General features: G+C 51.3%; 1 protein-coding gene across 5 annotated transcripts; it reads left to right on the forward strand.

Moving 5' to 3' along the window:
* Nucleotides 1-5,702: 5,702 nt before the first annotated feature.
* CD19 (CD19 molecule) lies at nt 5,703-14,034 on the forward strand. 5 transcript variants are annotated; one of them, XR_014839575.1, is made up of 15 exons: nt 5,703-5,826; nt 6,069-6,356; nt 6,667-6,870; nt 6,994-7,284; nt 8,861-8,971; nt 9,239-9,287; nt 9,886-9,974; nt 10,355-10,468; nt 10,590-10,694; nt 10,776-10,844; nt 10,915-11,011; nt 11,108-11,164; nt 12,005-12,097; nt 12,196-12,297; nt 13,448-14,034. XR_014839575.1 is itself a non-coding variant. In XM_013995589.3 (15 exons), the coding sequence occupies exons 1-14, from the start codon at nt 5,727-5,729 to the stop codon at nt 12,285-12,287; spliced, it is 1,722 nt and encodes a 573-aa protein (XP_013851043.1). In that variant the 5' UTR covers nt 5,703-5,726; the 3' UTR covers nt 12,288-12,297; nt 13,448-14,034.
* Nucleotides 14,035-21,105: the final 7,071 nt, after the last annotated feature.

Genomic DNA, 21,105 nt, shown 5'->3' on the forward strand with positions numbered 1-21,105 from the left:
TTACTGATCTCTCTGGCCTCCCTCCAGCCCCCCTACTTCCCCACCACATGGCAGCCAGGGGGGATTTTATTTTATATATTTTTAAATTTTTTTTTTTTTGTCTATTTTTATTTTGTCTATTTAGGGCCGTACCTACAGCATATGCAGTTTCCCAGGCTAGGGGTCAAATTGGAGCTGTAGCCATCACAGTCACAGCAATGGGGGATCCAAGCCACATCTGTGACCTACACCACAGCAGGATCCTTAACCCACTGAGCAAGGCCAGGGATCAAACCTTCATCCTCATGGATACTAGTCAGATTAATTTCCGCTGAGCCATGACAGGAACTCCGGGGGGCGGGGGGGGGGGGAGATTTTAGAAAATGCAAATCTGCCCATGTCTATTGATGGCTTACAAATCCCCTAGAGCTTCTTGCCCTCAGAATAAAGTTCAGGCTCCCTGTGTATATAGTAAGATTTATGGGGGAGGGGAGAAAATGATGTCTGTAAATCAGGCTCCAGTCAGCAATGAGGCTTGGTATCCTGAGGCCCTGGGAGTCACTGAAGGCTGTAGAGCAGGGGAAGCACAGGGAAACCCTCTGTGTGGAATGCAGATGGGAAGTAAAAGAGATAGAAGACAGAAAGTTGGAGTTCCCGTCGTGGCGCAGTGGAAACAAATCCAACTGAGAACCATGAGGTTCAGGGTTCTATCCCTGGCCTCGCTCAGTGCATTAAGGATCTGGCGTTGCTGTGATCTGTTGTGTAGTTTGCAGACCTGGCTTGGATCTGGCGTTGCTGTGGCTGTGGCATAGACCAGCGGCTACTACAGCTCACATTTGACCCCTAGCCTGGGAAGCTCAATATGCCTTGGGTGGGCCCTAAAAAGCAAAAAAAGAGAATCCACAAAAGAAGCTGTTAAAATGGTTCTGGTTGAGAAGGAAGGAGTCCAAAAAGAGGAGAAAATTGATTCTAGAAATATCGAGGATAGAAAATGGACTAACTTTGGTGACTAAGTGCATAGGGGAAAGAGAAAAGAAAGTTTTCTTTCATTCTTCTTAACTTCTTTCTTTTTTAAAAAATTGAGGTATAGTTGGAGTTCCTGCTGTTGCACAGTGGGTTAGGAATCCCACTGCAGCTGCTCGGGTCGCTATGGAGGTGTGGTTTGGATCCCTGGCCCAGGAGCTTCCATGCTTGGCTATAAAAAAATAAAATAAAACAGGAGTTCCCATTGTGGATCAGCAGGTTAAGAACCAAACATAGTATCCATCAGGATGCAGGTTTGATACCTGGCCTCGCTCAGTGGGTTAAAGACCCGGCATTGCTGCAAGCTGTGGCAGAGGTTGCAGAGGCAGCTCGGATCTGGTGTTGCATGGCTGTGGTGTAGGCCGGCAGCTGCAGCTCGGATTTGACCCCTAGCCCGGAATTTCCACATGCTGTCGGTGCAGCCCTAGAAAGAATAGAAAACACATAAAATAAAATTGAAGTATTGTTGATTTACAATATTGTGTTCGTTTCAGGTGTACAGCAAAGTGATTCGGTTTTATTTTTATTTTTTCAGATTATTTCTCTTATAGGTTATGACAAGATATCGACTATAGTTCTACGTTATACAGTAAATCCTCGTTGCTTATCTATTTTATGTACAGTAGTTCATACCTGTTAATCCCATATGCCTAGTTTATCCCCCCCTTCCGCCTTTGGTAACCATAACTAACTTCCTTCCTTTATACAACAAATACTTATTGAGCACCTACTGAATGCCACTGAACACAGTAAGACCTCTGTTGTAGCAGAGTGAATATTCTAGGACAGGAGGCCAATGAAAAGACTGAAAAATAAACAAGCGGACTTTGGGATTGGGGTAAATTCTGGGAAGGAAATAAAACAGTCATGTGAAATTCAAAGTACTTGGCCGGGGGGGTGGAGTTCCCGTCGTGGCTCAGTGGTTAATGAATCCGACCAGGAACCATGAGGTTGCCGGTTCGATTCCTGGCCTTGCTCTGTGGGTTAAGGATCCGGCGTTGCCCTGAGCTGTGGTGTAGGTTGCAGATGCGACTCGGATCCCTGCTGGCTGTGGCTCTGGCATAGGCCAGTGCCTACAGCTCCAATTCAACCCCTAGCCTGGGAACCTCCATATGCCGTGGGAGCAGCCCAAGAAATGGCAAAAAAAAAAAAAGACAAAAACAAACAAAAACAAAGTACTTGAAGGGGTTAAGAAAGGCCTCTCTGAGGAAGTGACATTTGAACTGACTCTTGAGTGATGGACAGAAGCCAGTGGAGCGAAGAGCCGAGGGGAGATCCAGGAAGAAGAGCAGCCAGTGCAAAGGCCCTGGGTCAGGGGCAGCGTGGCGGAGGGTGGGTGGGGGGGACATGTCATCAGGGGCAGCCTCCCTCAGGCCTTTGGAGGCCATGGTTTGGAGTGTTTTCTTTAGGCAGAGGAAAGTCAAGGGATGTTCTAAGCAGGAGCCGACGTGCTTTAGCAAGAAGATGCTGCCTATGAGGCAGCTGGGAAGTTAGGGAAGGGATCAGAGAGATTCTGTTGAATGAAAGGCAGGTGGGTCTTGTCCCCTCAGCCATCCATGTCCCCACACCCTACTCTTTCCCCTCCCAGCCACCCCAACCTGACCGAAGGGAAATGGGGGCCCTGACAGCTGGAGGGTCCCCTGGGGTTTGCCTGAGGCAAACAGGAAGCCACAGCCCAGCAAGATGGGCCTGGGAACCGGCAACAGAGAAAGCATGTCTCCTGGGTCCCTGGCCCTTTTCCCTGGGTGACTGCAGCAGTGACAGACACAGAGAGTCACATGCACAGAGGAAGAGAGAGAGAGAGAGGTGTTGCAGAAGAATAGATTTAAGAGACAGACAACAAGAAGTGGCATGATGAACAGTACAAAAAAGTCCTGTTGGGGGACAGCCCGGAAGGCCCACCCTTTTGGAGGCATGAGAAGGGAACTGTCTTTGAAAAAGTAGGGAATAGGAGTTCCCGTCGTGGCTCAGTGGTTGATGAATCTGACTAGGAACCATGAGGTTGCGGGTTCGATCCCTGGCCTTACACAGTGGGTTAGGGATCCAGTGTTGCCGTGAGCTGTGATGTAGGTTGCAGATGCGGCTCGGATCCCACGTTGCTGTGGCTCTGGCATAGGCTGGCAGCTATAGCTCCGATTAGACCCCTAGCCTGGGAACCTCCATATGCTGCGGGAGCGGCCCAAGAAATGGCAAAAAGACAAAAAAAAAAAAAAAAAAAAAAAAAGGAAGAAAGAAAAAAAGAAAAGAAAGAAAAAGTAGGGAATGGAGTTCCCATTGTGGCACAACGGAGACAAATCCGACTAGTAGCCATAAGGATGCTGGTTGGATCCCTGGCCTCGCTCAGTAGTTTAAAGGATCCAGCATTGCCATGAGCTGTGGTATAGACACAGCTTGGATCCCAAGTTGCTGTGGCTGTGGCTGTGGCCTGCAGGTGCAGCTCCTATTCAACACCTAACCTGGAACTTCCATGTGCCACGGGTGCCACCCTAAAAAAACCCAAAAAAAAAAAAAAAAAGGAAGGAAGGGAGAAGGAAAGAAAGAAAAAGGAAGAAAGGAAGGAGGGAAGGACAAAAGAAAGAAAGAAAGAAAGAAAGAAAGAAAGAAAGAAAGAAAGAAAGAAAGAAAGAAAGAAAGAAAGAAAGAAAGAAAGAAAGAAAGAAAAAGTAGGGGTTGAAGACAAACAGCCAAATTTTGCCATCAGGAAGTGTGTCAGGGTTCAGTTAATCAAGAAGGGAAAAAAACAAAAACAAAAACAAAAAAAAAAACAAAACCAAAAAACCCACTTTGTACCTAAAGATGGTGGCTTGAAACTTATTGAAAAAAATGATGAAGTTCTGGTTGCTGGATTTGGTCACAAAGTTCATGCTGTTGGTGACAGTCTTGGAGTCTGCTTTAAGGTTGTCACAGTAGCCGGTGTCTCTCTTTTGACCTTATACAAAAGCAAGAAGGAAAGACCGAGAACATAAGTTTTGATGGTAAAAGCACAATAGTAATTAATATTCATATGCCAAAAATTATTTTTAAAATAGGGAGTTCCCTGGTGGCTCAGTGGGTTGAAGATCTGGCATTGTCACTGCTGTGGCTCTGGTCACGGCTGTGGCGTGGGTTTGATTCCTGGCCTGGGAACTTCTGCCTGCACGGGCGTGGTGAGAAAAGAAGAGAAAAAAAGAACAAATAAAATAAGATAAAATAACACTGTAAAAAAAAGTCAGGACCCTGGGTTCTGGTGCTCAATTATACCATCAGCCTGATCTGTGATCTCAGGCAACACCCTGCCCTTCAGGGGAGGGGGAACCCCAATTTTCCCATTTCTAGATGGGTTCTTTCCATAACCGAAGCAGGGGCTTCGAACTCACCTTCTCATGGATACCAGTCAGGTTCTTAACCTGCTGAGCCACAACGGGAACTCTTCCATGAACAATATTTTGATAGTACTATCATTATCCCCAGTTTACAGAGAAAGAAACTCAGGCTTTTTTTTTTTTTTTTTTTTTTTTTTTTTTGGTCTTTTTAGGGCCACACCTGTGGGGTTAAGTTCCCAGGCTAGGGGTCAAGTTGGAGCTGCAGTTACCAGTTTATGCTGCAGCCACAGCCACACCAGATCCGAGCTGCGTCTGTGACCTACACCACAGCTCAGGGCAACGTCGGATGCTTTAACCCCCTGAGGGAGGCTAGGGATTGAACCTGCATCCTCATGGATACTTGTTGGATTTGTTTCTGCTGAGCCATAATGGGAACTCCTGAGGCTTAGAGAGATGAAGACATTTAGCCAAGCGACGGAGGTGCAGGATTCCAATTCAGGTCTGCCAGATCTTGCTCTGTGTGTGTGTGTGTCTGTGTGTGTGTGTGATGAGCTGGTTCTATGGAGGCGGAAGAAGGCCCAGGAGATGTTGGTTGAATGAAGGGTGTGTGTGTGTGTGTGTGTGTGTCTGTGTGTCTGTGTGTGTGTCTGTGTGTGATGAGCTGGTTCTATGGAGGTGGAAGAAGGCCCAGGAGATGTTGGTTGAATGAAGGGTGTGTGTGTGTGTGTGTGTGTCTGTGTGTGTGTGTCTGTGTGTGTGTCTGTGTGTGATGAGCTGGTTCTATGGAGGTGGAAGAAGGCCCAGGAGATGTTGGTTGAATGAAGGGTGTATGTGTGTGTGTGTGTGTGTGTGTGTGTGTGTGTGTGTGTGATGAGCTGGTTCTATGGAGGTGGAAGAAGGCCCAGGAGATGTTGGTTGAATGAAGGGTGTGTGTGTGTGTGTAAGGGAAATGAATTCAGAGCCTGAGTCTGAAGGAGGGCGGAGCGGGGGAAGGAGGGACGCCTAGACTCCCTCACTCAACAATTATTTCTTGGGCACCTGCAAATGCCAAGTTCCGTTCCCATGCAGTGTGTGTACAGTCATGAACAAGACAAAGTCTTTGCCACAAAGGGCTTACGTTCTAGTCGGGGGACGGGGGAGGGAGGGACAGAAATTGATCAAGTAACTAGACACGCAAATATGAACATTTCACATGGTGCTGGGTGCTGGGATGAAAATAAAACCCGGTAGCAGGGAGGAGGCGAGTATTGTGGTTCTAGAGGGGTGCCTGGAGAAAGGGCTTGAGGCGTGACCACCCCTTCCTCTCTGGGGGGACTGCCCGCCCGCCCCCACAGACGCCCATGGTTCAGTGCCCACCAGGTCCCCGCCTGCCCCAGCATCCCCTGCGCGGCGGAGCTGGGTGCCACGGGGAGTCTGGCCACCATGCCACCTCCTCTCCTCCTCTTCTCCCTCCTCTTCTCCTTCTTCTTCCTTACCCCTGTGGAAGCCCGGCCCCAGGAACCATACCTAGTAGAGGCTCAAGGTATGTCCAGAGGGTAGTGATGGATGGAAGGGCGGGGGACCTGGGTTCCGGCTGGGCGCCCTCGGCCAAGTGGCTTACCCTCTCTGAGCCTCCATTTTCTCATTTGTAACATTCAGGGAGGGACTGGAAGGGCTCTGAGGATTCATCCACTCCCAGCTGGCAGGGTCGCTGGGTCTATAACCCAGGGAGCGGAGTGAAGGGGGCTGGGTCTCCCCCCACCTCATCCCTCTCTCTCTCCGCAGAGGGAGGCAATGCTGTACTACCGTGCCTCGAAGGTCCCTCAGAAGGCCCCCCTGAGCAGCTGGCCTGGTTTCGGGGGTCCCAGTCCACACCCTTCTTAGAGCTGAGCCTAGGGTTACCAGGCTTGGGCATCCATGTGGGGCCCCTGGGCACCCTGAAGGAGCCCCAGGGAACCCTGCTCTTTATCTTCAACGTCTCCGACCAGATGGGGGGCTTCTACCTGTGCCAGCAAGGCCCCCCTCTTGACCAGTCCTGGCAGCCTGGCTGGACGGTCAACGTGAAGGGCAGCGGTGAGGTCCGGGCTGGGGCAGGGAGGGCTGAATGAGAAGGGGGCATCCCATGTTGGATGGAGGGGGTCTAGCAGCTAAAGGGGATCCTGAGGGAGGGGCTGGAGGGTCGGAGGGACAAGCTGGGAGCCAATTTTAGGTGGCTTCTAAAAACCCCCGTGGCTTCCTGACGTCAGTGCTGGGCTGCTCCCTCTCACTCTTTCCTCTCTGCGTGGACGTTTCTCTGTCTCTCTCTCGGGGTTTTTTGTCTCTATTTGTCTCTGCCTTTCTGTCTCCTGGATGTCTCTGTATCTGGTTCTGGGTATCTTCCCAGGGGAACTGTTCCGGTGGAATGCTTCAGACCTAAATGACCCAAGCTGTGACTTGGGGGCCAGGTCCTCAGAGGGTCGCAGGTCCTCTTCCAGTCACCCCACAAGGTCCAAGCTGTATGTATGGGCCAAGAACCAAGCTAAGGTCTTACACACAGACCTCACATGCCCCCCACCGAACAGCACTGTGAACCAGAGCAACAGCCACGGTAAGGTGCTGGGACGGTGTCAGGAAGTGGGGGGATGGAGACTGGGAACTGGACGGTCCTCAGGGGAGGAGAGCCCCCCCCTCCAGGATTACACTTTCCTAGCCTTGGCTCTCCCTGCCCCAGACCTCACGGTAGCCCCTGGCTCCACACTCTCCCTGTCCTGTGGGTCGTCCCGTGCCTCACTGGTCAGAGGCCCCATCTCCTGGATCCACGTGCGTCCCAAGAAGCATGTGAAATTGCTGAGCCTGAACCTGACGGAGGATGCCCAGCTCAGGGAGATGTGGGTCATGGGCAGCCTCAGGGGAAAGGCTGTTCTGTTGCTGCCCGAGGCCACAGCTCAAGATGCTGACACCTATCACTGTAACCATGGCAACGTGACCACCCAGATGCGGCTGAAGGTCACTGCTCGGTCAGGTAGCGTTTCTCCTAATTGTGGGGTATCTGAATGGGGCTACCGGGGAGGACTGGAGGCCAGGGCCCCCCTGACCTGAAGGCTGGTACCAGCCTCATCCCTAACTCTAGCCTCCACACTGAAGACTGACCCTAACTCCTTCCTCCCTTGCTTTCACGATGCTGCTTTTCTGGGTCCTCTTCTTCTATCACTTGTTGCGCTTTCCCATCAATTTAGGAGAGTCTTTTCTTCCTTACTCCTCACTGTTGGAGGCTTGAGCCCTCCTCTTATTCCTGTCTACACCCGCTTGTCCTTGTCTACACACTCTTCCTGTTTGACCTCGTTTACTCCCATGTTTCCTTAGGCCATCATGCCTTGGTGACTCAGTTCCAGGGGCTAGACACCCCACACCCGGGGCCACCGCCTGGAATTGCCACCCATAGACACCGCAGGCTCAACATATACAAGATCAAACTCAATATCTTCCCCAGAGTTGCTGTCGTGGCGCAGTGGAAATGAATCCGACTAGGAACCATGAGGTTGCAGATTCAATCCCTGGCCTTGCTCAGTGGGTTAAGGATCTGGCCTTGCCCCAAGCTGCAGTGTAGGTAGAAGGCGCAGCTCGGATCCCTCATTGCTGTGGCCGTGGCGCAGGCCAGCAGCTGTAGCTCTGATTCGACCGCTAGCCTGGGAAACTCCATATGCCATGGGTATGGCAAAAAAAAAAAAAAAAAAATCTTCCCCAAGCAATCACAGTCTTCTGAGTGATCCTGCGTAAGTGAAGGGCACTACCACCTGCTTATGTGTCCCAACCAAGAACCAGGGCATCCTTCCTTTTCCTCACCCATCCATCCAATTGGTCATAATGCTCTACCCATTGTGTGTGTCTCTTTTTTTTTTTTTTGTCCTTTTGCCTTTTCTAGGGCCGCTCCCACGGCATATGGAGGTTCCCAGGCTAGGGGTCTAATCAGAGCTGCAGCTGCCAGCTTACGCCAGAGCCACAGCAACACGGGATCCGAGCCTTGTCTGTGACCTTCAACACGGCTCACGGCAAGGCCGGATCCTTAACCCACTGAGGAAGGCCAGGGATCAAACCCGCAACCCCATGGTTCCTAGTTGGATTTGTCAACCACTGCGCCACAACAGGAACTCCCATTCTGTCTCTCTTAATTCAATCCTACCTTGCTACTGTAACCACAGTTCTCAAACTCAACCTGAACTTTCGCTTCAAACTTGACCTCTGCACATTGCTGCACTCCACCTCTAACCTTGGTAACTCTGCCCTTTGTGGGGACCGTGGCTGTCCTTGGCTGGAGCAGGAATCTGATCATCATGCTCCCTTTAATCCTAACATTGCGTCTGACCATAGTCATAGTTTGTTCATGGTCTGCTTAACAGATGCGGCTCCAAACCCTGGGTCCGGCTCTGGGGCACCGTCCCCATCCTCAGAGGGAGGGAAGGGAGCCTTCCTTGTAGCTTGAAATGTCGAGGGTCTGTGTCTTGCTCCCTGGGCCCCCCGACGTATGGCCCTTTGAGGTCCTAAAGCTGGGAAGCAAGACACCAGTCCAGAGGGTTCCTCTCATAGCTCGTTCCCTCCAGCAGTATGGCATTGGCTGCTGGAGACTGGTGGCTGGCAAGTCCCTGTTGTGACTTTAGTTTATCTGATCTTCTGCCTGGGTTCCCTGGTGGGCTTTCTTCATCTTCGAAGAGGTGAGTCACATCCCCCAGCCTGTCTTCCCAAACCCTACCCCTCCTTCCTCAGGAGAGCCCATACTGGCTCCCCTGACAAGCAACTTTCTTTCCTCCCCCACCTCCCCCACTGACCTGTCCCCCACCTTCTGTAACCCTCCCCCCACCCAAACTACCCAAGCCCTTTGGAATCTGAACTCCTATCTCCTCCAAGTGACGTCCTCAGTGTCCTCCAAATCTTCACTCTTGAGCCCCACCCCTCTGATCACTCCCCTTAACTCCCCCCAGCCCTGATCCTGAGGAGAAAAAGAAAGCGAATGACAGATCCCACTAGAAGGTAAGGATGCCAGCAACCTGCGGGCTCCCACTCCTGCACGTTCGCTTTATGCGAAGAGTGTCATTTCTCCATCTTTATGGTTGAACTACGGACCAACCTTCAAAGCCCAGCACCAAAGCTACCTCCTCTGTGAAGTCCTCTTTAGAGTACCACAGACGCCCCCCCGCCCCGCGCCCCCCTCCCCCCGCGGCCCCCATAGATGCTGTCCCAGAACAGAAGCACTCATGACAACGGAGCACATTTTAACCTCTGAGAGTCTAGCCTAAATCTTTTTTTTTTTTTTGTCTTTTTGCCTTTTCTAGGGCTGCTCCCGCAGCACATGGAGGTTCTCAAGCTAGGGGTCTAATTGGAGCTGTAGCCGCTGGCCTACGCCACAGCCACAGCAACGCCGGATCCGAGCTGCGTCTGCGACCTACACCATAGCTCACAGCAACGCCGGATCCTTCACCCACCCACTGAGCAAGGCCAGGGATCGAACCCGCAACCTCATGGTTCCTAGTCGGATTCGTTAACCACTACTCCCTACGGGAACTCCTAGCCTAAATCTTGAGTGTCTCCTCCAGGCCTGGCCTCAGTGCAACTCCCCTTCCTCCACCAGGTTCTTCAAAGTGACGCCCCCTCCGGGAAATGGGGCCCAGAACCAGTACGGGAACGTGCTCTCCCTCTCCACGCCCCACTCTGGCACGGGTAGGAAGCACCCCCAGGTCCCTGACCCAGAGCTAGCGCCCCACCCGTTTTCCTCATCCCTCCAGTCTCCCCCGCTCCAAGCTTTCCGGAGCTCGAAGCTCCGCCTTCCGAAAAGAGCCCGCCCCCTCATGCGAAGTCCTGCCCAGACTTGAGCCCCGCCCCCAGGACCAAGACCCGCCCCCAGGACGCGAGACCTGCAGTGCGGTTCTGAGAGCCCGACCTCGCTGGAGACTTCAGGCCACGCCCCTTAGTTTTAGATCCCGCCCCCTTGGCTCAAGGCTGGGTACCTAGGCCATGGAGTCCTCCAGCAGGGCCTGAAGCATCCTCTGCCCGCCCACCTGACCGCCCCCAACCCGGCCCGCTCGATGTTCCTCTGCCAGGACGCGCCCTGCGGTGGGCTGCAGGCCTGGGAGCCGCCGTGCCCTCCTACGGAAACCCGCGCAGCGACGTCCAGGAGGCCAGAGCCGCGGGGTCCCGGAGCCCTCCAGGAACCGGTGATTGAGGGGGGTCATTACTCACATGGGGGTGCTGGAGCGGTCTGTGGCAGGAACAGTGGGCTGGGGCCTGGCGGAGGGGAGCCGTGACCCGGTTCCCACCTCCAACTCCAAACCCCAGGCCCAGAAGAAGAGGAAGGGGAGGCCTACGAGGAGCCGGACAGTGAGGAAGGCTCCGAGTTCTATGAGAACGACTCCAACCTCGGGCGGGATCAGCTCTCCCAGGGTAAGACGCCATGGCTCCCTCACCTTCTCCTTGGCGGTGGGCTTGTGGGCCCTCGCTGGATGCCCCCTCCTTCTCCACCAGATGGCAGCAACTACGAAAACCCTGAGGAGGGGGTCTTGGGTCCTGAGGATGAAGACTCCTTCTCCAACGGTAATTTGGGGGGGTCCTTGTGGGGCCTCAGAGACTTGGGAGGACCCTCAGGGCTCTGGATGCCCCGCAGGAGAGAAGTGGTCCCTGGAGTTTGCTCTTTTCTGCAGCAGCTGAGTCTTATGAGAATGAGGATGAAGAGTTGGTCCAGCCGGTTGCCAGGACGACAGGTGTGTGTGGGGAAGATCACAATCCTGTGGGAGGGGGTGTGTGGGAGGATGACTTGAAGGCCAGGAGGAATAGTGACTTCCCTCTTCCTTCTCCAGACTTCCTGAGCCCCCATGGGTCAGCCTGGGACCCCAGCAGGGAGGCAACCTCCCTCGGTGAGAAGTGCTTGGAACCAGTCTGTCTTGCCCAGATTGGGTTGATGTGGCCTCATCTCTGACTTCAGGCCCAACCTTGACCTTGGCTATGACCCCAAACCTGAGCCTAATCCTGACCTTAGGTTTGACTCCTAACTCTAACCTCAACGGTGACCCCAACACCCATTCTGATGCCCAGTATGGACTGCATCCCCTGTGATCAATATCAGCCCTGATCCCAGTTCAGTTCCAGCCTGAACTTTGACCTCCAGCTCAGCCCGTTGCAATGCAGACCTCAGCTTTGACCCCAGCTCTCTCTACAACTGCCTCACGACTCTGACTTTGTCTCCATTCAGTGCCATTCTTGATTCTTTCACTGACCCTGACCATAACCATAATCGAATCCACACTTTTTTTTTTTTTGCCTTTTAGGGCCACACCCGCGGCAAATGGAGGTTCCCAGGCTAGGAGTCTAATCGGAGCTGCAGCTGCCAGCCTACACCACAGCCACAACAACGCAGGATCTGAGCCAAGTCTGCAAACTACACGACAGCCCACGGCAACGCCGGATCCTTAATCCGATGAGCAAGGCCAGGGATTGAACCTGCAAACTCATGATTCCTAGTCAGATTCGTTGCCACTGCGCCACGATGGGCACGCCTCAAATCCACACTTGATCAAACCCTCCAACTAACAAGGGCCCAGAACCTGATGCTAATTCCATCACTCTTTCTTAGTACCTGAAACCTCCCATCTTCCACTGCGCCCTAAGATTCGCTCCATATCTTAGGCTGCACTTCCCTTCCCCAAGCCCCCAGCATGGCTCCCGGGCCTCCAACTCTCCATCCCCTGCCCAAGCAGGGTCCCAGTCCTATGAAGATATGAGAGGGATCCTGTATGCAGCCCCCCAGCTCCGCTCCTTTCGAGGCCAGCCTGGTCCCAACCACGAGGAAGGTGGGTGCTGCTCCTGCGTTCTCCTGTTGTCTTCCGGGGCTTCCTCCCAGCCTACTTCCAGCTCCACCTGTATCTTACCCCTTCCTGGTCCTAACCAGATGCGGACTCTTATGAGAATATGGATAATCCTGATGGGCCAGAACCAGCATGGGGAGGAGGGGGCCACATGGGCGCCTGGAGCACTAGGTGATGTATTTCAGGTGAGCTGGGAACCGCCCTCTACGGATGGGAAAGAAAGGAGGGAGATGGGTATGGATGGAAGTGGGGTGCTGGCTCCTGGACCCCTCCCCATCACCGTATCTTCTATATAGTCTGGGCCCCTGAGACCCACACCTGACTCTGGTACCCCAAGCAGACAGTGTCAGCCTGTGGAATGATGTTACTCAGGATATGCGTATCTTTGTGTGTGTGTGTTTGTGTCTGTGTGTGTATACACACAGGTGAAACTTTGGCCCCCTTAGCACTCCCCAAATAAACTCAGCAAGCTCTTCCAATCTGGTGGCCTTGTGTGGGAGAGAAAGGGAAGGTGCCGTTGGGTGTGCTCCCATCCCCTCTTGAATCCAGTGGAGAATGGAGAGCGGCGTCTCGGGTACCACAGGGCCTTTTCCCTCCTATGGCTTGGCCTGCACTCCTCTCCCTCACTTGCCTGCCATTCCCACCATCTAGTCATTCAGCCGTTGTTCATTCAGCAGTTGTATGCTGGGCGCCAGGGAAGAGGAGCCGTCCTGTAGCTGGCAGTCATCACTGCCATTTATTGAGCATCTACTGTGTTGAAACCCATTTAATCATTCTAATAGCCTCACAAAGTTGTGGAGTGCTTATGTGCCAGGGTTGTGTCAAAGTATTGTACGGGGAGTTCCTGTCGTGGCTCAGCAGAAACAAATCTGACTAGTATCCATGAGGACGCAAGTTCGATCCCTGGCCTCACTCAGTGGATTAAGGATCTGACATTGCCGTGAGCTGTGGTGTAGGTCACAGACGTGGCTCGGATCTGACGTGGCTGTGGCTGTGGCGTAGGCTGGTGGTTACAGCTCCAATTCCAACCCCCTAGCCTGGGATCCCCCATATGCCTCAGTCGAGGTCCTAAAAAGACCTAAAAAAGTGTTATATGTATATTTTGTGTATTACTTATATGTACACACATATGTGTGTGTCTATATATCTGTATTTATTTATATTGGCTCATTTTTATCTTCACAAACAACCCTATTTCATAGATGAGGAGACTGAGGCAGAGACGCTAAATTACACATCCCAGGCTAGCCTAGTTAATAAATGTTGGGGTGAGGACTTAAACTCTGCCAGTCTAATTCCAGAGCCTATATCATTCTTGACATTCTCCCTTCCTAGGTGCAGTTCTGTCGATGGAAACCACATGTCAAACCGGCCAAGTAACAAGTCTGAAAGTACACAACGAGCACTTCACAGAGCTGGAAGTGGATCCAGAAATCTGGCTGCAGGTCTAGCCACTGTGCCTACCACCTAATAAACAGTCCTAAGCTACAAAGCATGAACACAGACTTCAGAGCTAGAAGTCGCCAGGCCCTGAAACCATCACTGTGTAGCAAGTGCCACCACACCCAAATTCCTGTCTCAGGCAAAGGTGGGATCGGTCACTCATAGTCCTGGCATCTCCTCCCTGTCTCTCCAGCGCCAGAGCTCTTCTGAAACCTAGGACTGACATCTAAAACCCAGTCCCTCTCCTGCCCCAGAAGTTTCGATGCTCTCTGTAAGACTACCTAGAGTTTTTCAGTATCTACATTTTTTTTCCTAGAATTCCTTTTCTTGATGCTCCTATTCTTTCTTCATAATGTCCTGTGTTTGTTCTTGAGACTCTATTCTTTTTTTTTAATCTCTGAAACTTTATAGCTTACTTTAGCTGTATTAATGCTATTATGATATGCCAGGCATTGCTCTAATAAATACTTTACAAGTAACATCTCATTTTCTCTTTATGATAATCCTATGAGAAAAGGTATGCTAAAATTATTATCACCTTATGGCTGAGAAGACATAGACACAGAGAAATTAAATACTTCAATGGCTAATTGACTTTAGGCACCTTCCTTAAGATCAGTGATGCTCAGGGAGTTCCCTTTGTGGCTCAGCAGTTAACAAACTTGACTAGGATCCATGAGGATGCAGGTACAATCCCTGGCCTTGCTCAGTGGGTGAAGGATCCGGTATTGCCGTGAGCTGTGGTGTAAGTTGCAGACGTGGCTCAGATCCCACATTCCTGTGGCTGTGGTGTAGGCTGGCGGCTGTGGCGCCACTTCAACCCCTAGCCTAGGAACCTCCATGTGCCACAGATGCAGCCCTAAAAAAAATAAAAAATAAAAATAAATGACCCTCAGTGTCCCCAGTTATAGAGGAGGCATGTGGTTGATTGCTGTCATCTGTACAGTGGGGTAGAGTCTCCCAGGGTGGTGTCACCATAGAAGGGTTCTTTGACTTCTTTGTGTTTTTCCTGCGAAGGTCCCGGGAGATCCCTAGGCTCTGCTCACATCTCCTGGGGCCAGCTTGCTTTGGCTTCTGCAGCAGTTTTACAGGCTACGCAGGTTTCCAACCATTTTATTCATGGGTTTCTCAGAGCAGGCTTTTTTGCCCCAGAGGTTTGGTCTGAATCCAAGCCCATACTCTGGTGATCCTGGAGATTCTGATTTCCTGCAGTGACTTTTTCCAAACTGCATCCCAAGGCCTGTGGATGGACTCTCCACCCCTCCACCCAACCCCCATCTTCTCTGCTCAGAGGAGACAGTCCTTTCTCAGCTCCCAGCTTTGGGCAGGGGGGCTTAGTTACAGCCCCCTGCTGTTCCTGGGCCTCTGCCTTAACTTCTGTTCCCATGTGAGGGTTAAAACTCCATTCCTAGGGCTCCCGGCATTCCCATGGGCTGACCTCATATGGCTGTGGCTTTTGATTTTCTTTATTCCTAGCACTGGGAAGATTCTGTCCTGCTTTTGAGCTCAGGTCTATACTAAGAAAAAGGAAACAGGAGTTTCCGTCGTGGCGCAGTGCTTAACAAATCCAACTAGGAACCATGAGGCTGTGGGTTCGATTCCTGGCCTCGCTCAGTGGGTTAAGGATCTGGCGTTGCCGTGAGCTGTGGTGTAGGTCGCAGACGCGGCTCAGATCCCACATTGCTGTGGCTTTAGCGTAGGCGGGTGGCTACAGCTCCGATTAGACCCCTAGCCTGGGAACTTCCATATGCCGTGGGAGCGGCCCTAGAAAAGCCAAAAGCCAAAAGCAAAAAAAAAGAATAAAGGAAAAGAAGAAAGAAACAAAGCAAGTGATGCTTCCTGTGATATTTGCATAGTGTAAGTTTGGAGTGTGTGGAGGGGTGGGAAATGAAACTTCAGCATATCCTTGGGCCTCCATCATGGATGACACAGTCCATGTGACAAAAATTAAAAAAAAAAAAAAAATCCTAGCTCCAGCTCAGGATTCACATCCCCACCTTACCCTTCAGCTAACATAAGCTTTCCACATTGCCATAGTCCCCACCACTCCCTATTGCCTCTCACCTGGCCTGCTTCCTTCATGTGAGTTTCCACCTGTGCCTGAAGCATTTAAACATGTGAATCTTGGTGAAAACATCCACCTTCTTGGGGGTGAATCCCTCTCTGGGTCTCCCCTGTGTCCCCGGTACCTAGTCAGGAGATGGCAAAATCAGGGGCTCAGAAAGTGAGTTGGGAGGAGGAGGGAATGAAGGATTGTGGCAAGTTCTGAGACTCAGGAGGCAAAGGATGAAGCTAGTCCTGTGAGCTCTGCCACCCAGGAAAGTCTTGGAGAAGTTGAGGAACAGAATGTGCTGACTCCAGCCCAGTGTTCTGGACTCAGACTGTCTGGGACTCAGACTATCTGGGTTTGAATCCCAGCTCCAGCCCTTTCTGGCTGTGTGACTCAAGCTCTCTGCCTCCGTATCCTAGTCTGCAAGAGAGGGATAATAATGACAGCTGCCGGACTTCCTCTTATGGCTCAGCGGAAAGAAACCCGACTAGTACCCATGAGGATGTGGGTTCGATCCCTGGCCCCACTCATGGGTAAGGATCCCACGTTATTGTGAGCTGTGGTGTAGGTTGCAGGTGCAGCTCAGATCCTGTGTTGCCGTGGCTGTGGTAAAGGCCGGCAGCTGTAGCTCTGATTGGACCCCTAGCCTGGGAACTTCTGTACGCTGCAGGTGCGGCCCCAAGAAAAACAAAAGACAAAAAAACCCGACAGCTACTTTAATGAGTCTTTTTTTTTTTCTTTTTCCTTTTTCTTTTTAGGGCTGCACCCATGGCACGTGGAGGTTCCCAAGCTAGGAGTCTAATCAGAGCTACAGCCACTGGCCTATACCACAGCCACAGCAATGCCGGATCCGAGCTGTGTCTGCCATCTACACCACAGTTCACAGCAAGGTGGGATCCTTAACCCACTGAGGAAGGCCAAGGATCAAACCCGCAACCTCATGGTTCCTAGTCGGATCATTTCCACTGTGCCTCGAGGGGAACTCCCTTTAATGAGTCTTCAATGAGATATAAAGCACATGACAGTGGCATAGTAAACACTCAAACATTAGATAGTATTATTTGGTATTTATTAAGGCCCTACTGTGTGCCAGGAGCCAGAGGGCCCCCAGGCCATTTGATTGGGATTTCCTCTAGCACAGCGAGCCACTCAGAAGAAAGCCACACTTCAAAGCTTCCCAACTTCCCACCCCATGGGCAGGGCTTTGACCACTTGGAGCTCTTGGACAAGATTTAGGGAGAAGAGTTCAGGCCTGCAGGGCTGCCCCTGATTTGCAGTGGCCTCCTGGGTGGAACTCAAAGCTGCAGAAGGGCTTTTGGTGCAATTTCTATGCTTCCAGCCTGGCAAAGAGTGGCTGAGGGTTTCCTGGGGCTGGAAGGCCCTTGGAGTGCCCTCTGCCAGAGCTAGAGCCTCTGTTCCTTGGGAGACTGCCCCACCTGCTGGGTTGTGTGCCTGCAGTCTTGGTCTTGGCTGAGTCTACTCAGAGGAGTTTGGAGGACTTGAAATGTGGGCTGAGTTGGGGCGTGGTTGTGGGGGATTTCAGTGTGGCAAGGGAGGGGAATGGGATGGAATGTGGGTGGTTGTCAAGATGTTCTACTGGGAGTTCCCACTGTGGCTCCGCGGCTTAAGGACCTGATGTTGCCTCTATGAAGACACGGGTTCAATCCCTGGCCTTGCTCAGTGGTTAAAGATCTGGGGTAGTTGAGGCTGTGGCGTAGGCATGCAGCTGCAGCTCCAATTCTATCCTTAGCCCAGGAACTTCACATGCTGCAGGTGTGGCAGTAAAAAGAAAAATAAAGGGGGAGTTCCGGTTGTGGCTCAGTAATTAACAAACCCACCTAGAATCCATGAGGACGCAGGTTTGATCCCTGGCCTTGCTCAGTGGCTTAAGGATCCGGCGTTGCCGTGAGTTGTGGTGTAGGTTGCAGATGGGGCTTGGATCCCACGTTGCTGTGGCTGTGGTTGTAGGCTGTTGGCTACAGCTCCGACTGGACCCCTAGCCTGGGAACCTCCATATGCCATGGATGCGGCCCTAAAAAGACAAAAAAAAAAAAAAAAAAAAAAGGAAGAAGCCATACTGGGAGTTCCCTTGTGGCTCAGCAGGTTAAGGATCTGGCATTGTCACTGTTGTGGCTCTGGTTGCAGCTTTGGTGCAGGCTCAGTCTCCTGGCCCAGGAACTTCCACATGCCAGAGGCACAGCCAAAAAAAAAAAAAAAAGACCCTATACTGAATGGATGTGTGAAGTACAAGTTAGGGGAACATTATGTGTGTGAGAGGTAGGTTGTATTGGGTGTATGCTATGTGGGTATCATGTGTGAAGTATGTTTATTTATTTATTTATTTTTGTCTTTTTGTCTTTTCCAGGGCTGCACCCGTGGCATATGGAAGTTCCCAGGCTAGGCATCTAATCAGAGTTGTAGTTGCTGGCCGATGCCACAGGCGCAGCAATGCCAGATCCAAGTCTTGTCTGGAACCTACACCACAGTGCAGGGCAAAGCTGGATCTTTAACCCAGTGAGTGAGGCCAGGGATTGAACCCGCAACCTCATGATTCCTAGTTGGATTCGTTAACCACTGAGCCATGATGGGAACTCCTTGTGTGTGAAGTATGGTGTGGCATATCTAATTTGAGGTGTCAGGGGTATAAAAATTAATAAAGGGAGAAGTTCCTGCTGTGGAGCAGTGGGTTAAGGATCCTGCATTACTGCAGCTGTGGCGTAGGTGGCGGCTGTAGTTCAGATGTGATTCCTGGCCCGGGAACTTCCATATGTTGTGGGTACGGCCAAAAAAAAATGATTTAAACCTCATTAAAATGGAGTTGGAAGGCCAGAAGAGAGGGCTTTCATGCACTACAGCTCGTTCTCAATTATAGAAAAAATTGTTAGTTAAAGACCCCAATAGAAGAATCATGAACCGGACAGAATCGCCAGCTACACATCCCAACAGGAAAAGATGCACCCTGCATCTCGGACGAAATGAACGACCCCAGCAACCCAGCCAATGGGAAACATCGTTATCCCAAACTCTCGCTTTTCTCCAACGGACTTCTCTTCAAAACCACACCTCTCAACATCTTCCTTTTTCTTTATAAAATAATGTTCTTCAGGAGTTCCCAGGTGGCTTAGCGGGTTAGGACCTGCTGTGGTCACTGCTCTGGCGAGTGTTCAATCCCTGGCCTGGGAACGTCCATGTGCTGTGGGTGTGTCCAAAAAAATCTGTTCTGGGAGTTCCCCTTGTGGCTCAGCAGAAACAAATCCAACTTGGTAGCCATGAGGATGTGGGTTCAATCCCTGGCCTCACTCAGTGGGTTGGGAATCCTGTGTTGCTGTGGCGTAGGCCGGCAGCAGTAGCTCTGATTGGATCCCTAGCCTGGGAACTTTCACAGGCCGCGGGGGCGCCCCCAGAAAGAAAAAAAATTATGTTCTTCATTTGCTGGATTTGCTTATGGTTTTTGCTATAGCTTGCTTGTCCCGAATTCAATTTCTCTGCTCCTCTGGAATAAATTTGCTGGTAAAATAACTGACTTTTATTTCTTTTTAAATTTTTTTTTTTTGCTTTTTAGGGCCGCACCCGCAGCATATGGAGGTTCCCAGGCTAGGAGTCCAATTGGAACTACAGCTGCCGGCCTACACCACAGCCACTGCAACGTGGGATCCGAGCCGTGTCTGCGACCTACACCGCAGCTGCGGCAACACCGGATCCTTACCCCACTGAGCGAGGCCAGGGATGGAATCCACAACTTCATGGTTCCTAGTCGGATTCGTGTCCACCACACCATGATGGGAAGTCCTGACTTTTATTTCTTTTTTTTTTTTTTTTTCTGGTCTTTTTGCTATTTCTTGGTCTTGGGCCGCTCCCACGGCATATGGAGATTCCTAGGCTAGAGGTCCAATCGGAGCTGTAGCCACCGGCCTACACCAGAGCCACAGCAACGCGAGATCCGAGCCGCGTCTGCAACCTACACCACAGCTAGTCGGATTCGTTAACCACTGGGCCACGACGGGAACTCCCTGACTTTTATTTCTAAGGTTAACAGGGGTCATGCTGTTGGAGGCAACATGGGACGTGTGACTTGCAAGAGGGGTGTGTCTGGGCCGTGTTGGGATGTATGTTGAACAGGGGTTGTGAACATGATAGATACAAGGAGGATGTGTAGCCTCTGATATATGTGACGTCTTTGGTGGTGGGTGTGTTGGAGAAATATAATGAAAAAACAAAACCTTCCAACCCAGAAAACCTCTCCGCAGAGCCAGTAGAGACAGACAATAGTTTTATTTATTTATGTAATTGTACTTATTTATTTATTTATTTTTGCTCCGTAGGGCCACACCCATGGCATCGGGAAATTCCCAGGCTAGGGTTCGAATCGGAGCTGCAGCTGCGGGCCTACGCCACAGCCACAGCCACGTGGGATTCGAGCCACATCTGTGACCTGCACTGAAGCTCACCACAATGCCAGATCCTCAACCCACTGGGTGAGGCCAGGGATCGAACCTGAATCCTCATGGATACTAGTCGGGTTCCTCACTATTGAGCCACAACAGGAACTCCAACAGTTTTGTTAGTGAATGAGCATTCCGCAGAATGTGATGCACATCACAGGCCCTAAAGGACTGATGGCAAAAGCAGAAAGAAAGCTCATCCTTTTATATAGCCAAGAAGGCACCACCCACTAGCCTGTTTTCAATATAAATTTTCAAAACCCATATCTTGGAGTTCCCGTCGTGGCGCAGTGGTTAACGAATCCGACTAGGAACCATGAGGTGGCGGGTTCGGTCCCTGCCCTTGCTCAGTGGGTTAACGATCCGGCGTTGCCGTGAGCTGTGGTGTAGGTTGCGGACGCGGCTCGGATCCCACGTTGCTGTGGCTCTGGCGTAGGCCGGTGGCTACAGCTCCGATTCGACCCCTAGCCTGGGAACCTCCATTTGCCTCGGGAGCGGCCCAAGAAATAGCAAAAAAAACCCCACAAAAAACCAAAAAACCCCCCCATATCTTGTGGGGTTTTTGTTTGTTTGTTTGCTTGTTTTTGCCACACCCTTGGCATGTGGAAGTTCCCAGTCCAGGGATTGAACCAGTGTCCCAGCAGTAACCAGAGCCCCAGTAGAGACAATGTCAGATCCTTAACCTGCTGAGCCACCAGGTAACTCCCCCATATCTTGTTTTCAAGATAAACAATAACTAGGCCTCCACTAAGAGGGCTTGACACCACTTTTAGTCACGTGTAGTTCATCCTAACTTTATCATGGTGATTGGCTTTTATCCAAGGGCAAAACAAACTTCTGATGACTTTTTGTTGGGAGGTGGTTTTGTGTATTTCAGCAGAGCCCCAGGAAGTTAAACTGCTTTTCCCCTGCTGGAGCTGGGAGATTGGGAGGTCTGATGCTCGAATTTCAAAGAGTTGGCTTCCGAACTTATTTACAAGTCAGAAACAGACTCACAGACATAGAAAACAAATTTATGGGGAAAGGGAGAGGGAAAGGATAAATTATGAGTTTGGGAT

Source organism: Sus scrofa, chromosome 3, assembly GCF_054392235.1.
Source record: "Sus scrofa isolate SSC_HxYL_T2T_F1_AM1 chromosome 3, Sscrofa_HxYL_maternal_Yorkshire_Landrace_v2.0, whole genome shotgun sequence".
NCBI lineage: Eukaryota > Metazoa > Chordata > Mammalia > Artiodactyla > Suidae > Sus > Sus scrofa.

Bases quoted from the DNA above. Each gene is read 5' to 3' on its own strand.
- CD19 (XM_013995589.3), top strand. From the start codon at position 5,727: ATGCCACCTCCTCTCCTCCTCTTCTCCCTCCTCTTCTCCTTCTTCTTC. The intron at 7,285-8,860 runs GTAGCGTTTCTC...CGTTCCCTCCAG, and splicing joins GAAGGTCACTGCTCGGTCAG to CAGTATGGCATTGGCTGCTG. The intron at 9,288-9,885 runs GTAAGGATGCCA...TTCCTCCACCAG, and splicing joins ATGACAGATCCCACTAGAAG to GTTCTTCAAAGTGACGCCCC.